Source organism: Cuculus canorus, chromosome 17 (genome assembly GCF_017976375.1).
Source record: "Cuculus canorus isolate bCucCan1 chromosome 17, bCucCan1.pri, whole genome shotgun sequence".
Lineage (NCBI taxonomy): Eukaryota > Metazoa > Chordata > Aves > Cuculiformes > Cuculidae > Cuculus > Cuculus canorus.
This window is the reverse complement of record NC_071417.1, coordinates 2,812,633-2,830,093: the sequence shown is the minus strand read 5'-3', so window position 1 is coordinate 2,830,093 and position 17,461 is coordinate 2,812,633. Positions and strand designations below refer to the sequence as shown.

The window sequence follows — 17,461 nt, the reverse complement described above, 5'->3', positions numbered from 1 at the left end:
GAAAATATCTTTTCTAGTCCTGTGCTCCTACTGTTTGCACTTCCATGCTGTCTTCTTTAGAAGTGTGTTTTATTTGAATCTTGGAATTATCTGATGCTACATGGATGCCGCCTCGGTTTAGTTTAGTGGTTAAGGGCTTTCTTTGCCTTGAACAGGCTATGGATAGCAAAGACATAGATATGAGTGATTTTTTTTGCTCATTCGGCTGTGATATGTTTTGCCTGGTCCACCCATCTCATTCCCACTGTCTCTAGGATGGGGTTCTCGTGCTCTTCAGAGAAATTGTTAGTGAGATTTTTGTATCTTCTCTTCAGCCCCTTCTTGTTTTGTCCTGGATTTAACTCTTAGCAGTTTTGCCCAGGTCAGAAGGTGGTACCCACCTTGGGCAGCATGTCTCTGAGGGTGTGGGATTTATGCAGATGTTTGTGAAAGCAAGAGCGTCCAACCTCAGTCAGCGAGTCATTCCTACTCCCGTTTGTTGACCCATGATGTCTCTGGTATCTAAGTCACTACTTGTAGGAACAGCTTGAGTGACGTGACATCCCTTGCTGACACCTGTAATTATCTCTGGAAGTTTAGTAGGGTCATTACTTCACATTGGTGCTGGGGAGTGGTGTAACGCTGAGCGATGCTCTCCCGGCTGTATTATGCAGGAGGGCAACTGAGGTGATCATAATTGTTGCTTCAGCCTTTAAAAGTCTGTCAAGCCATGAATATTTCATGAACACTTTGGTCGGTGTGCTGATACACAAGAAATAAAGTATCTGTTATTACTGAGGTAGATCCGGCCAGAAATTTTCCAGTAGAATTGGTTTTTGTCAATAATTGCTTGGCCAACAGTACATTTTCCTGGAGTGTGTTTATTTTTGACAAAATTGTGGATGAAAGATTGTATAAACATACTTTTTCAGAAGCCAAGGTGCCTTGTTACATCTTTGTCTTTTCACCTCCTCTATTAAATCAACAATATTAGGAATTCTTTTTCAAGGTTTGGTTAGACTAAAATTGACGTGGACTTCTTTTCATCCCAGCTCAGACCAAAAGGGAGGTTTGAGTTGTGCAGCTACAGGGCTAATGCCAGTACACGGCTCATCCCACCTGGCTGCTCTTCCAAGGCAGGGCAGAACTGGGAACCAAGGAACGATACAGAGAAACTATAGTAGCCCTGTGACTTGTGCAGTGCTGTCGTAACCCCTGCTCATCAATGCTTTTTCTACCAAGAAGCAAGAGCTTCTCGACTGCAGCTCTCCATCAGACAGCCCGTCTCCTGCAGGCAATAGGCTGGAGGCGTTTGGGATGCAATTTACATAAAATGCATCTTTTCCTCTTCCTCCTTGTTACGGATTGCGGTCTTGGAGATTGCTGGCAGTGTACTGGTTTCAGAGTATATTTTACACCTCCCGCAGACATGCTGGGAAATATATGGAGGCAGCAAATCTGTACTGGATTTCTGTGTGCGTGTAATAAGAATGAGCAATGACCTGCTGTTTGTTGCAGGAAAACAGATGGGCCTGTGTGTGGTGCAAAGGCTTCAGAAGTCAATAATCTTTGCATATTCGGGTTGCACTTGGAACAAGTAAGTGGTGAGAAAATAATTGTCATTAGGTTTGAAAGGGAGCTGGAAAAATAAGTGGGCAAGCTCCTGGAAAGGGACTATGGCATTGGCATTTCCACAGCTGGGCGAGGGTGCTAGTCCTGGGCATTAACAGCAGAACTGTGGCTCTGAGGCTAATAGCCACCCGGTACAGCAGGATCAGGAGGTATCAGGATTCAAATCCTGTTGTGTTTCACACGCTGCTGGGCAAAACTGGCTTGGTATTTCCAGAGGACTCAAACTCGGTCTCCAAAATCATCATAAATCTCTGGAACCAAGGTAATTCAGAGACTTAAATAGACATCTATGAAGGATGTTAGGGCACTCTGGAGGAAGGCTTAGAGCTCTGGAGGCCTCACTGAGGTTCTGTGACACCTGCAGAGCGCTTCCTGGTGGTCCTCAGAGAAGATCTCTCATGCTACTGACCTATCCTCTTTTTTGCCTTCTTCATTTCAGAGTTCGCACCTTCCCAAAAGAGTCCCACCTGGGCCACGACACAGTCCGAGCCCTGATGTACTACGCCCTGAAGGTCTGGAGTGACATCACTCCGCTGAATTTCCACGAAGTGGCAGGTAACAACGCCGACATCCAGATAGACTTCTCCAAGGCAGATCACAATGACGGCTATCCCTTTGATGGGCCTGGTGGGACAGTGGCACATGCTTTCTTCCCTGGAGACCATCACACAGCAGGAGACACTCATTTTGACGATGATGAGTATTGGACCTTCCGATCATCAGGTAGGTCAAGGTGGGAGAGTTTCGGGCAAACATGAGGGCTCCGGTTTCCCTCTTCAGCTCGGGTGGTTAGAGTGGGTTATCCTCTGCTACACCTTCACCCCAGGCTTGGGGATCCCACCTTCTTCTGGTTCCCCCCTCAGCCTTGCTAGCAAAATGACAACCGCCAGTTACGGTTTTATTCTCTTTTTGTATTTTATTATATTTCACCTCGTCTGGCTAGAGCAGAGTTTTAATAAGCAGAGGGACTCTCAGAGGCAACTGTTCCTCAGCTGCACAAGCCATCTGTGGGGATCAGGTCCCAAACCTTTGTGTCGGGTATGTTTTGACAGTGTCTCCTCTGCAGTCACCAGCTGCTGATTTACTTGTCACACCACCTCCTCCATCAGCCTCCCAGTGAGCTCCTTCTGCATCAATTTAATGAGCTTGATTTCATTTAGACCTAATTGTCTTCTCTGAAATCAGCTAATATTCTCCCCACCCCTCTGCTCCCTGCCCGCCCGTTGACCTCTGTCCGTCCTTGCTGAGTGTTTGTGGGCAGGAGTGTTCAACAGATGCGCCGGAGGAGGTCTGAGATTAGGGCTAAAGGTTCAAACAAGCTGATTCTTCAGGATTCAACCTGCTCCTTGGTTTATGTAGCTGGTAGTTGGAAACACTTGCTGTAAACCAGGCTCACGTGGAGAAGCAGGCTCAGGGCCGGCAGCCCTGCGGGGAGGATCCCTCCAAGCCGGAGGGACAAGGGGATGAGCCTGACAGTGAGAAAGCTGCCCTCTACTTTAAAGGTCTTGGTGCTATCCAAGCTTTATCTTTTATTTATTTTGTTCTTCCTAGTGATTAAAAAATAACATCTTGGTAGGTGATATAAAAATATCCCGAAGGTTGTGAGTTTGGCATTAAAATGTCAAAAAGCATGTGTCTTGTTCTTCCCTAGTGCTAGGGAAAACAGCAGAGGTTATAAAAATCTTGGTTGTTTATAGAGACTGTAAATACTAGTTATCAAGGAAAATGCAGAATTCAGCAAAAATATCTATCCCCTGACACCCCCAGCCCAGTGAGGACTCTAAGGATGGTGCAGAATGAGCCACGGCTCCTTTTGTGTGACATCTCTTTTGACCCCAGCCATGACACAGGCAGTGTGGGGCTCTCCTGAGCTCGACAGAGACATTTCTGACCTCACTGCCTTTTCGTTACGTTACTTCCAATCACGATCTTTGTAAGAACTGTACATAAAATCATTGCTGCCCTCTGGTATTGCTCTGCAGGGCATTGCTGTGCAGTGAGGGGCAGCAGTTGCATGAGTGCTTGGCCTGGGCTCGGGTGATGGGAATGCACCGAGCGGTATCAGTCCCATACGGCTCTTGAGAGCAGTTTCTCCTTTGCTTTGGCAATAGTGGTGTAGGGTTGGAAGCAGGCATGAACGAACCCCTGTTGAGATCTGACTTCAATGTCTGGAGCTCTGGAGAGTGTAGGGTGGGTCTGGGTGTGGTGTGTGAGGCGCTGGGGGTTGGATTACAAATAAGGAAATTTTGGGAAAGAGAATAGAGGTGGTCTAGGCTGAGGAAAAGGTCATCAAAAGGGGAATCAGTGTTCAATAAAGCCTTCCTGATGCCCAGTGTGGTGTGTGACGATCAAAATGTTTGCCCGAGGGAGCAGACCCTGGAGGTGTAGCTTCTGTAGCACAAAGTATGGAAGGGGAAGAGATGGGCGAGTCCTCTGGAATCAAGCTGGGCATGGTCACCTGCCCCTTCTGCCATTCCCTGTCAGGACAGCAGGGAGATGACCGGTGAGCAGGTGAACAGCTCTGTTTGTATGTGTGCAGGAAGGCATTTGCGGTGGATTTGGCCAGGGCACGGCAGCGCGCGATGCCAGCGTTGTGCAGGCAGGGAAAGCCCAGCCGAGCGCTGTGGGCTGGCGGGCGCTGCTGGGCTCTCACCGCTTCCTTGGCACATGGCTTTGCTCATTATCACAGGCTTTGATGAGCTTCTGGCTAGTGGCTGCAGAAATTTGGTATTCTGGATGTCACAAAGACTGTGTCAGCAGCTGCTGCAGGGCAGGCGTGAGATACGGGAGATGACTGTTCTGGCCCAGCTCCTACTCCTGGTTAGTGGGGATGACGGATGATTGTGCTGAGGTCACTGTCTCAGCCATTTGTCCAACTCTTTCTCAGGTGCCATCGGTGATCTGGGAATAAGAGGGCTGATCTCCAAGCTTGTGTGGGGCTGAGTGCTCACATTATGGGCTGATGTCTGGCCTGCTTTCCATTTTCACATGATACATTTCAGTCTCCTTTTCCAACTGGAGGAAAATTTTTTTCTCGAACTTCACTTATTCCAAAGCTTTTATTTCCAGTTTATCTAACACATGCCTATCCATTCTCTTACAGCTCACTCAACCCCAAAATATGATCAGCAAGGGGTGACGTTTATTTTAATTTTGTCTTTATTTCCAGACGCTCATGGGATGGACCTATTTGCTGTGGCTGTCCATGAGTTTGGCCATGCCATTGGCCTGACCCACATCTCTGCTATAGAGTCTATTATGAGACCCTACTACCAGGGTCCAGTGGGGGATCCTCTGAAGTATGACCTTCCGTATGAGGACAAAGTCAGAATCTGGCAACTTTATGGTAGGTCTTTGCCCCTCACCTGGCTACAGCCTCTTTCTGCCATGGCGTGCACTGGAATAGCTATTTTTTGGGTTGAGCAGAGTTGGCAGAGAGGATGATGGTGGTGTAGTTGCCACACCGGAAGGTTGGGATGTCATCCAGAGGGACCTGGACAGGCTGGAGAATTGGGGCTCTGAGAACCTCACGAGGTTCAACAAGGCCAAGTGTAAGGTCCTGCACCTGGGTCGGGGCAATCCCCATTTTCATTACATAATGGAGGATGATGTGATTGAGAGAAGCCCTGAGGAGAAGGACTTGGGGGTGCTGGGGATGAGAAGCTCGACATGAGCTGGCAGTGTAAGCTCGCAGCCCAGGCGGCCAACTGTGTCCTGGGCTGCATCAAAAGAAGCGTGGCCAGCAGGGCCAGAGAGGGGATTCTGCCCCTCTATTCCACTCTTGGGAGACCTCGTCTGGAATACCGTGTCCAGTTCTGGAATCCTCAGCGTAAGAAGGCAATGGAGCTGTTCGAATGGGTCCAAAGGAGGCTATAGAGATGATCTGAGGGCTGGAGCACCTCCCATACAAGGACAGGCTGAGAGAGTTGGGGTTGTTCAGCCTGGAGAAGAGAAGGCTCAGAGGAGATCTTCCAGTACCTGAAAGGGCTACAGGAAAGCTGGAGGAGAGGCTGTTCACAAAGGCTTGTGGTGATAAGACGAGGGGGATTGGTATAAACTGGAGAGGGGCAGATTTAGACCTGACATTAGGAAGAATTTCTTCCCCATGAGGGTGGTGAGGCCCTGGCCCAGGTTGCCCAGGGAAGCTGTGGCTGCCCCATCCCTGGAGGTGTTCCAGGCCAGGTTGGATGGGCCTTGGGCAGCCTGAGCCAGTGGGAGGTGTCCCTGCCCATGGCAGGGCGTTGGAACTGGATGATCTTTAATCATCCTTCCTACCCAAACTGTTCTATGATGATGTTCCACACTGCTGTTTTCTTTGTCTTTATGTACAGGAGTCAGAGAATCTGTGTCTCCCACAGCTAAACCTGAAGTCAGCAAAACTGATGACCATCCTATTCTGCCAGAGCTGCCAGAGAACCGCTCCACTGTCTCGTAAGTCAAGTTCATTTCTTTTCAGCTGTCATTGACATTCCTGCAAAGGACACGCAGTAGTGAAGCTCCAGTTAAGCATCAGGATCCTGTCTGCTCACTCTGGCTTCTGTATTCCCCTCTGGAGCTCGTCTTCTGCTGAACACACACAGAGTTGCCCCTTCTTCCTCCCATCTCTTGATTATCTCCTGCCTACTCCGTTGCTTTTTCCAAGCACTGTGTGTGGATACTTGCCAGCCAGCCCGCATCTGAAGTGGTTAAGAGCAAGAATAAGTCACAGTTGCTATTTATCCTGTAGCTAATTTTTACCATTCAAGGCACGTCCAGGAATTCCGTATCATTTTGTAATGCTTTGCAGAGACTCAAAACTTTGCTTGTGTTAATAGACATTTGTCCCCATCACCCTTAGGTGAACTCATCCTTGGTGAAATTTTAATCAAACTTCCTTTGCAGTATCCTGAATTGTGCATAACTTACCTAAATCTTTCCACGGTGAGCAACTCCCTAATGTACCTGTGGGGCTGAATGTTGGAACAAGTGGACCAGTAGCCTGACTGCAACGCGGGTTTGCATTCACAAAGGACTGCTTATGCTGAGTATCATCAAGCAACTGGCGTGCCCTCATTAAGGGAAGGTCTGGATCTAGCTCATTAATAAACATTGGAGTTACTGAGTTGTTTTGCTACCCAGGCAGCAGGACGGTTTGGAGAAGTGACACTGAAAAAAAAAGGCAACGGTTCATGGTCAGAGACATTTTTGCCAGATACCAGGAGCGCCCCAAGTGAGAGCAGCAGATATGAAGCAAGTCACCTTCACCTCCTGGTCTGCCCCTGTCTGGGGTGTGACCTTGAGGAAGTTGCTTTGTCACTCTGTGCCTCAATGCCTCATCTGCAAAGAGGGGATAACAGCATTGAAGCATCAATAACCAGATTATTCCTACAGTAATAGGACCAAGAAGAATATACTCTTGCAAAACTATCCCTGTGCTGCAGTTACTTTTCCCACCTCAGCACCTGCTTTCACACCACTTTGCACCTTCTCTTGGTGGAGTTGTCTCAGTTGTCAGGGGTCACAGGCTATGAGGGCCCCTTTTGCTTCAACATGCTAAATGCTATTAGTTGTCTTTCTTCCCATGTAGCTTCTAATAGAGCTTGTCCACAAGGCTCTGTATGGCCATGTTTTGACCTATAAACATGAGAGCATTTCTCCCTGCTGCTGCAGGAGACCCTTGTCTCACACCAGCAAGAGGAGGAGCAGGAAGCGTTTTTGTGCCCACCTCTTCTTCCTACCCCATATGTGACTTATGAGGAGTGAATGGGATTCACCTCCACACCTGTCACTTTGTGGCTGAAGAGGGCTGTGAAGCTGGGGCTTGCAGCCCAACACAACTCTTCTGTCAGCAAATTAGATTTATGCTTCCCCATCACTCACAGCAGCTTTCCTGTGCGTGTTCCCAGCATCCTCTCCTTGTCCTCCATCACTCATCATTTCTTACATGTACTGTGTAGCATTTTTGGTCCTTCGTACCCACCTACCTTGTTGCGAGCAGGTCCGTATCTCAGCTATGACTTGCCAGGTGGTTTGCGCCAGGTATCAGTGCTCCTCCAGGTCCTTCTGTTTGGTTTCAACTGCCTTCTGCTTTGCAGCTCTGTCACCTCTCGCTGGTATTTTGGAGCTTGACCTTGGAACAGCGATGTCCCCAGCTTCTACTTGTCTCTTATCCACCGTGTGTCCTGCTGCCCAGGGGTGGGTGGCTGGCCAGGCACGCTGTGCCTCCGGGCAATGGGAAGCCGGCTCAGCCCTCACCAGTTTCAAGAGTTGGTAGATGTAGGGAGTGTCCCCACTTGACTCGCAGATGGTCTCTGGTGGCCTAGGGAGCGTCACAAAGCTCGCCTTGGAAATCCCCAAGCGCAAGTGGCTGACTTTGAGCGTGAGGAATGACAGACGGACACAGCCTGTGGTCTTCTGCTGAAGGCTGCAGGGCAGGGGAGGTGCAGCCTGTGGGGCGCTCAGGGCAAGGAGGGGTGTAGCTCCTTGTTGCCCACTTGGGCGATACTCACCTGAGCGTCTCTCCACAGCCTCAGGCGGGACGTGCCCAACAGATGCAACACTCACTTCGATGCGGTGGCCCAAATCCGGGGAGAGGCTTTCTTCTTTAAAGGTAAGCACCTGCTTCTGCATCACCCTGTGGTGGCATTTGTGTGACAGTGGCGATGTCAGACAGGCTGGGGCAGGAGATGGGGGTGAGCTGGTTTGAGGTTTGCAGGGAGGTGTCTCCATGCTGCGAAGTCCTTTTGGCTCAAATCAAAGGGCTTTAGACCTTTAATCAATCCGCTGAGGATGGAGAATACAGAAATGTTAATGTCAATGTGAATCCTGGCTGTGGTGCAGGAGAAAAACACGTGACTCGTGGCCAGTTTGACACAGGACACCAAAGGAGGTGCCCATGCATTCAGTGGGACACACGGTGGCATTGCCAGGGGACAGATCAATCACAGCTAAATGGGGACAATGGGGGAAGAGGAGAAAAAGGGATGTGGCAGAGGTGTTAAAAAAAATGAGCAGTAAATTGAGCATTTCTTTTATCCAAAAAGAAGGAGAAAACCATGAAACTGAAACACAATTTATCTTAAAATAATGAAAATGGGTGCTCCTTTACCCAGAGTGTAACTAACCTGTGGCCACGAGCAGTTCAGTAGCACAAGCAGCTTGGGGGTCTGGTAGGTGGTTAGGAAGGAGAGACCGTTGGAGGCAAACACAGCTGCCTAAGTCACCATGATGTACCACTGCTGTGGTGCCCACAAGCAACAGGTGTCCACATGGCATGTCCTAGGGTTTAACACTTCTCTCTGAAGTGTCCGGGCTGGTGACAGTCCAGCACAGCACCTCGTACCACGTAGCACTCTGATCCATCACACAGCACTGCCCAAGTAGAGACCTAGATTCTGATATTCATGCTATCCACGTTGAAATTGGGGTTGAATTAAGGATGAGCAGATCAACAACACCTCTCTACTGCTTTTTTCAAGTCTCTAGCTTTCCTTTCCTCCTGTGTCTCACCTTCTCTAACGCTGCTTGCTGTGCAACACTCCAAGACAACACGCGTGGGATTGCAGAGCCATCTGGTTCCGTGTCAGCAAACGCTGGCGGTGTCCCCCCAGGGTGCCTGGCTGCTGACGAGCATCCCGTCGCTGCCATTACAGCTGTACGGAGCCCGTGTAGGCTGGACTCTGAGCTTTTCTTCCAATCTTTCCAAGAAGTGCCTGCTGGCTACTTCTTTCCATCCCTGAGCACCACTGCAGAAGCATCTCCGCTGGGGATCAGGAGCCGTGTCTGGGCACACGTAACCCATGTGGGTATCGCAGTGTGAGTCTCCGGTCACAGGCAAGAACAGCAAAAGGGCTCCAGAGAATTCTCTGCTGTCTGTGCCCTTGGGGGTAGCACAGTACAGAGGCTGTTCCCCTGTGGTATGTGTTCACATGCCGACTCCAAGAAGTCCCAGTGAGGAAGGGAAAATAAGCAACAAGAACTGGTGTCCAGGATAAATGGCTGGCTTTCAGACAGAAAACAAAAAAAGATGAAAAGTAAAGAGAAATCCATCTCGGTGTCTATTTCTGGACATATTTATTGTGGGCCAAAATGCAAATGTAAAGAGCACAGTGTCAGTGGGTGCCAGCTGCGTGGCTGCTGCTGGAGCCCCGCACCTCCCTTGGAGCCCCCATCACTGCCAGCAAACTGTCCTGGGCACCAGGGAGTGGGGCAGGATTTTAGTGACCTCCAGTGAGGTCATTAACCCCCTCTGTTGATGAACATTTTTTTCTGAGCTGCTCCAGCTGGTTCCCGAGGCAGAGAGCAGCCTCTCCCCCCACAGAGGCACCAGGCTTGTTGCATTGAAGGCAATGGTGGGTTCCCTGCGCTTTGGAAACGCTGCTTGCTTTGATTTAGGTGCCTCACTGCAGACTCCTGACGTTTTAAAGCAGCTTTGGACTGTGTGTGTCTGCACGGTGCGTGCAGCACTCTTGTCAGAGGCAGCCAAAGTACAGAGAGTGTGGTACGCAGCTGGGATCAAACCCACCTGGTATTAAGGAAAGCAATTGCCTCATCCCATCATCCATCTAAAACGAGATGCTCAGGACAGCGGGACTTTAGACTTGGCTTTCATCCTATTCAGTTTGCCCGCTCAGAGGGTGATCTTCTATTGAGCTTTTTAAACAAACATGGGGTTGGATTTTTATTTTTTTGTTATATTTCTGCATGCTGATGGCTGCAGTTCCCCCGTGGATCTGGCTTTGGCTGGTGATCATCCAAGCAACCACAGAACTTTGGCGAGCGGGCTTGGGCATGAAGCTGGGCCATTGCATGAAGAATTCCTTGCCTACTCAATTGCTATATATTTTTGCTTTTTCCCCATAGCTTGTCTAGAAAAACAACCAAACTAACCAACAGGCCAGGCTACACCTGACTTTGAAGGTGGTTTTAAAGCTTTCTTGCTGCAGTTACGCACCCACCGCTGGCAAAGGGTTAAAATGTCAAAAGCACTGAGGCTTCTCTCTTTGTTTCTTGCTAAAAAGTGAAAATTTGGCTTTGTCTGGTGCCTTGCTAGTTAGAGATGCAGAGATCATCTTTATTTAATTACATGTGTTTCCATCGACGTACAATAGCCACCACATTTGAATTCTATTTTTTTAACATTCTTTGTAAGAATCTGTAATTATGGCAGTTCCTACCGCATTTGAATGTATTATTCATTTGTGGGTCTCGGTCAGATAGAGCAAATATGCAAACTGGAGCAGAAGAACAAGAATATAACATAAATCCTTATAATTAGAATAAAACCCTCTCACTGCAGATGTTTAAGTGTTAGAGTTTCACCTCCTGCATTATTAGGCTAAGATCCAATTTCCATAAAATTTTAAAAGACGGTGTCACAATCTGCTGGCTCTGGAGAAGGGGCTGAGGGTCGTGAATACAAATCTGAAGGCACGTCTTTGGTTCATGTTGCTTATTCCCCCTTGGGAGTCTATGCAAGAGCAGATGTAAATAACGTGCAGTAATTTCTAACAGGCAATAACGAAGATGAGACAAAGGTGAGAGCTGGCCCTTGGACATCTTGCTCTGGCTCAGATCTCACTGTGTGGAGCTCTCTGGGGAAAACAGCACAAGCTTAGAGTTGCCCCTAAAATCATTAAGAATTCTTGGGAAATCCCACATAAGGCTCTTTCAGTAGTGAGAAATTTGGCATCCTTTCCACAGAGGGCAAAACTGTTTCCTTTTCCATTACTCAAAATATTCCAGAAATACCCCAAACCAGACCCTTTCCTAGTGGTGCTGGGCGTGTTTTTTGCTGGGCGTGTATCATGTTTGCTTACACCCCCGGCACATTCAGCCCCTGGGAGCGCTGCAGGATCAAAATCCTCTGCTTATCCCACGTGTCAAGATGGTACCAAATTCCTTCACCGTGCCTCCTTCCCCACCCCAACCCCCTTCACTTTTATTAATGTAGTTTCTTCTCCCTCTATCTTCTTCTCTCTTTCCTCATTGAACGCTTCTCTCCCTCCCCGCCCCCCAAGTATTTCTGTATTCCATCTTAACACCATGCACAATTCTAAATACAAAAGCAGATGGGTACACTGTGGGTACTCTGGGAGAGAAGAAATAGGGGGGCTTTTTTGTAGGCTCTTGCTAAGGGCTGTTGGTGCCTGGTCCCCCGAGCTCCCAGGAGGTCCCAGGCAGAGCAGGGAGGGAGGAGGTGAAAGGCTCTTCTCACCTTCTCCAGCTCAGCTGTGCAGCTTCACACCATGGCCAGGAGCATAACAGCTCCAGTACAGCGTCCAGAGGATTATTTTGATCCTCAAAAGAGGATTTCTTCTGATGGCTGCCAGAAATAGAAAGCACTCGCAGCTGCTGCTGGAAAGCAGGATGCCTCCGATTCATGGTTCCCATCTCATGCGCTTTGTTTTCTGCTGCTGCGGTGTGCCCAGCGCTCATCCCCCCTGGCTGAAGCGGGTTGCAGTGTGGTTCAGTAATGTCCAGTCTGTTCCTCCAGGCAAGTACTTCTGGAGACTGACTCGCAATAAGCACTTGGTCTCCCTCCAGCCGGCTCAGATCCACCGTTTCTGGCGGGGCTTGCCGCTCAACCTGGACAGCCTGGACGCAGTCTATGAGAGAACCAGCGACCACAAGATCGTCTTCTTCAAAGGTGAGAAGAAACACAGCGCTGGAGGTAGCACGTGTGTCTTCTTGGTGTAGAGCCTGGTGCCAAGGAACCTTGGCAGTGTTTGGACCTCTCTCGCAGGCAGGACACACCAGCACCCGTCGTTGAGCATTTCCCCCAGAGCAGGTCCAAGACCTGTTGTCCAGGTGGAAGGCCAGGAGAAACCAGTTCCTAGCGAGGGCAGACTGGAAGTGCTAGTCATGTTCCCCAGAAAATGGGAAACGATATCAATGAAGAAAAATTTCAGCCAGATCTAACCAAATTATTATCATTTCAAGAATGAAATAAACCCAGGAACCATCCATGCACACACGTTACAGGTTTTGTGTTCCTGCTTTGGCCTTTGCTTTTTTTAGTATTTGTTGCTGAGAAGAGAAATAGCAGGAGAGGAAACAAAAATGAAGCTTGAAGAGCTTGGTTTGTTAAATGTATTTATTACCTTTTTTTTCTTAAAATAACTGGTATAATCCTCTATTTTTATTTAAAATAGCTCGCAAGTTTTCTTGTGAGTCCATGCAATCTCCACGTCCCCTGCCAACCTTCTGCCCATGCTGGTTAGATGTTACCCATGCGCTGAACGTCACCCAAGCCCCGGTAGACACCAGCTTTTCTTTCAGAAAGCTTATACTCTTGCAGAACTAAATACATCCCAGCCCTCCACGCTCCCTAGCTGGAAATGATATTTTGTCTCCCGACAGTTCTGCTCCGAGCGTGGTGCAATTATGGGTTGCAAAAATGCTGCACCAAGCTCTTCTGAAAGCCAGAGTTTGGTTTCAGTTCCCCCAGCTGGGCTGATGTCTGGCACCAGCCCCCCCCAGTCAGGCACACGGACCACAGAGGTCCTCACTTACCTCGTTCTCTCCTCTCTCTGCTAAGGATGGACAGACCTCCTGCAGCTCCATCCAGGGGCTGCTCCTGGCTAGGCTGGAATTCCAGCTGTGCCACAGCTGGGGTCTTGTCCTGAAAGGCACAGCACTGCATGATCACTCATGATGTGTGTGTTAGTCCTGCCTCACTCCCGAGATTCAACTCTTTTATTTCCAGCTATAAAATACCATCTTGTTCTCCCTCTCCAGCACTGTTTCATTGATCCCTGGACAGAAACCAAAGCACACAAATTACCCCGGCCTCCGACGTCCTGCTCTTGATCCATGGGCCTGTATTTAAGTGCCTCTTCAGATTTGCTGGAATACCGAGGGAGCAAAAAACTCGATCTTTAAAATAGGCTGTGTGATACTTAAAAGGACACTGCGGGTCCCCAAAGAGACATTGTGCAAACAGAAGGACCATCCCAGTGGTTAGAGGATTATGTAGGAACTGAGGGATCTGCCTTCATGTTCTTGTTCTGCCACGGAACAGGGCTGGTCATGTTGCACTTCTTTTTTATCAGAATGAAAGCCCATATTGACCGCTCTCTCCTGCTCAGGGTAGGGGTTGGAGGCGGCTGTGTAGGACGCTAGAAGAGTGGCGAACTGCTTAGATGGGAACTAGTTAGGGACATGGTTTAAGGGAGTGATAGGAATGGTTGGACTTGATTCAGTGGGTCCTTTCCAACCTGCTGATTCTATGATTTGTCCAGCACTTGTGCATCCTCTTTACATCCCAGAAAATCTGGTCCTTCAGCCCAACTGACTCTAAACAGTGTGGTGATTTCTTTTCTGAAGTGGGACTATGCTTTACTTCCCAGGAGTCAAATAGCAGGCAGGAAGTGCCTCGTTTGCCTGCAAAAGCTGCGCATAACTTTTTCTTTCTTGTAGTTGGCTATCGGGCAGAAATAATAGGGGCAGGAAACCCAAGTACCACCAAATACATAAAAGGGACGACTGTACTAATGCTGTCAGGGTGTTTGTGTCCCGGGACTGCTACGCCAGCTGCTGTTCAGGAGCGAAGGCGGATGTGCTCCACGCTGAGCCTGACAGGAAAAATAACTATTCAAGTTTCCCACTGGGCTGCTGCCTTCCAGTCCCCATCCTTCAACAGAATCATAGAATGGTTTGGGTTGGAAGGGACCTTAAAGCCCATCCCGTTCCACCCCCTGCCATGGGCAGGGACACCTCCCACTGGCTCAGGCTGCCCAAGGCCCATCCATCCTGGCCTGGAACCCCTCCAGGGATGGGGCAGCCACAGCTTCCCTGGGCAACCTGGGCCAGGGCCTCACCACAAGACCAAGAGCCCGGTCCTGAGGACTGGCACAGCAATGGATAATGAAACATCAGCTCGTCCTGGGGGAATGCTGGTTTCAGCTGTGAAACAAACCTGCTTTTGTTCTGTGCTGCTTTCCTTTCTGCAGGAGACAGGTACTGGGTCTTCAAAGACAATAACGTGGAGGAAGGATACCCACGGCCGATCTCGGACTTTGGTCTGCCACTGGGAGGAATTGATGCTGCTTTCTCCTGGGCCCACAATGACAAGACTTATTTCTTCAAGGACAATCTGTATTGGCGCTACGACGACCACGAGCGGAGGATGGATCCTGGGTACCCTTCAGAGACCATCCTGTGGAAGGGGATACCGAGCCCTTTAGATGATGCCATGAGGTGGTCAGATGGTGAGTCCATATGCCGGTTCAAAAAACACAAGGGAAAAAACATCAGTGCTTCATTTGCTCTTGATCTCTACTCCCTTCTACCATGCCTGCCAACAAAAACTGCTAAACCCCAGATGGGACAACAATTCCTGGTGTCTGAAAGCTGAAGAGGGAGGTAGGCTTCCAGCCAGAGTTTCCTGTACTTCTCGCTAAAAGGCAACAGGCAACAAAAATATCCTGGGGGCCTAGTAATTTGATTTTATTAAAAGAACACAGTTGACGTTGTTTTGCAGTGATTTTTATCCTAATATGTGCTGATTTGCTCCTCGTTAAATTTGTTTTCATTGGATTTTTAGCTAGGTAGATGAGGATGTGGACAGAAAATACTTTTAAAGGAGCTCTTTTCCCGAGAGTTACAACTTATTTTCTGGGAATGAGATTTCTCGGTGGTTTCTTCCCTGTGAAAAGACCACAAAAACTTGTGTCAGAGGAGTTGTTTAAACCCAGCCATTAGTTCATGATGAAGTGGCCATTCCAGGTTTTATTTACTGGTGACCTAACGCTGTAATAGCAACCATTAAACCAGGCAGAGGGGAAGGCATTTCCAGAGGCTTTTCAGTCTGAATTTCCAGAGCTGTTGAGGATGACCAGCCGTTCACATGTGTAGGAGTCTTCTATGAGCATGGAACCTGCTTAGAGAATTCACAACCTCCCTGTTTAGAGCGGAAAAAGAGAGTAAAATGTTCACGGGGCCCTGCCAGGCTCAGGTTATTTATCAGAGCCCAGAGATAGCAGCACACAACCCAGGTTACTTGCAGGTAGGGAAGATCTTCTTCGGCCTTACAGTGCCACGTTACGAGACTGTCCGCTAACGGCCACAGGGAGATGTGTATGGAGTGTCCAGCCATGGATTTACTAGGGATTTTACACCACACGCCCTCATTACGACGGGGTTACATCTGCTCTAGGACCCACCATAGTAGAGGTGAGATCTTGCCACCCTCCGCCCATCCGTCTGGTGGCTTCTGGATAGTGTGTGAGGCCTTGGTCAGCCATAGCATCGTGTTTTCAAGCATCCCGACAGCAGCCACTGTGCTCCTGCAGTGGGAGAGGGTACTGGCAACGAGCAGTGCGATTGCACGTGCCTCTGCTCAGCGGGGGTGGGAGTGCTCCTCTGCTGCTCCATATTGTAAAATCATAGAATGGTTTGAGTTGGAAGGGACGTTGCAGATCATCTAATTCCTGGATGCTCCAAATGCTCCTGTTACCTTTCCACAGCGAGAGTGCTCATTGTCACTCATCTTGCCTTTGGGTTTTGGTCTCTTCGCAGGTGCAAGTTACTTCTTCAGGGGCAAAGAGTACTGGAAAGTGCTGGATAGTGACCTGGAGGCCCAGCCTGGCTATCCCCAGTCCATCGCCAGAGACTGGCTGGTGTGCAGCGACATGCAGTCCGACTCCCCAGAGGCCGCCGGGAGCAGCAGGACTGGGGCACGCTCCAAACCAGGGCAGCACGATGAGAGCCGCTCAGAGAATGGCTATGAAGTCTGCTCCTGCACCTCAGCCTCCCCGTCTCTCTGGGCTTGCCCTGTGCTCAGACTGTTCGCCAGCCTCGTGCTGACAAGCACATGGACAGCAGCACTGATGTGTGCAGCCCTATGACATCCCGTCCCTCAGATGAGACAATGCCACGGTGCTCCAGGGAGGGGAGATGGATACAATCCCGTGATGCTAACTGTCGCAGGCAAAAAAACATTTCTAGAACATGCTGGTGAAGGGTTTGCATTCTCCATGAGAAATGGACATTGGGGTTAGGTTTTTTTCTTTTAAATTTTAGTTTAAAGGTCTAATAATAGATTTTGAGTTCTTCACCTCCTTATTCCCCCATCCGGTTAAAGATGAGAGCAGCCTAACACCGAATTTAGAGATGTTCCATAGAGGTGTGTTGCTTTGGATGTTTAAACACACCAAAGGGAGGGGAGAGCTCCTGTGATTGAATGGGAACAGGAGAGATGCTGCTGAAGCCGATGGCAGCATCCCAGAGGGAATGTAGCAAGGCAATAGGTGAGATAGTTCTATGCTGACACGATGTACGCATCCTATTGGATGTACGAGGTAGAAAGAAACTTTGACTCCACTAAGATTAACTGCAAAGCAATCATTTTACTGTCAAACCTGCTGCGGTCACTGCTGTCTCGGTAAGCTGTATCAGTTTCTACAGGTCAGAAACACTTTTGCCTTTCAGAAGGCAGTGCAGCTTAGCTTTGTATCTGAATCATTTCAATCTAACAATTTCTGTAATAAACCTTGGCTGCCTCCACAGAGCTCTCCCGGTCCTCTGCCAGGCCGAGCCTGCCACCGGCAGGGAGGTGCCGCCGCCTGAGGCTCAGAAGCAGCCTCACCTCTGCACAAGGAGCAGCCGTGCTGAGTGCAGCCGAACGAGACGCAATTACCCCCACCACCCCAGCCTGATCCAGGCACGTGAACTTCTGCTCTTGGAGTTCTTGTTTCAGGTTGTTTTACATTTGGGGAGGGATGAAGAGGTATCGCATTCATTTGTGACTCTGTCAGACCTGGCTGCGCTGTGGAGAAGGAGCTGGAGGGAGGAGGGATGCTGCTCAGTCAGGCTCAAATTCTGCTTGATACCTCTGCCAGGAGTTTGAGGCAACAGAAGCAAGGTCAAG

The 17,461-nt window shown here is 49.2% G+C and overlaps 1 protein-coding gene across 7 annotated transcripts in view; it reads left to right on the top strand.

Moving 5' to 3' along the window:
- The window catches only part of MMP17 (matrix metallopeptidase 17), a 69,063-nt gene extending 52,222 nt beyond the window's left edge, over positions 1-16,841 (top strand). For all 7 annotated transcript variants that reach the window (XM_054082735.1, XM_054082741.1, XM_054082737.1 and 4 more), the window contains exons 4-10: positions 2,051-2,334; positions 4,781-4,957; positions 5,943-6,042; positions 8,118-8,200; positions 12,086-12,238; positions 14,544-14,801; positions 16,111-16,841. In XM_054082735.1, coding sequence (XP_053938710.1) covers positions 2,051-2,334; positions 4,781-4,957; positions 5,943-6,042; positions 8,118-8,200; positions 12,086-12,238; positions 14,544-14,801; positions 16,111-16,439 — 1,384 coding nt within the window. In that variant the 3' untranslated portion in view covers positions 16,440-16,841. The remainder of the gene's footprint in view (positions 1-2,050; positions 2,335-4,780; positions 4,958-5,942; positions 6,043-8,117; positions 8,201-12,085; positions 12,239-14,543; positions 14,802-16,110) is intronic.
- Positions 16,842-17,461: the final 620 nt, after the last annotated feature.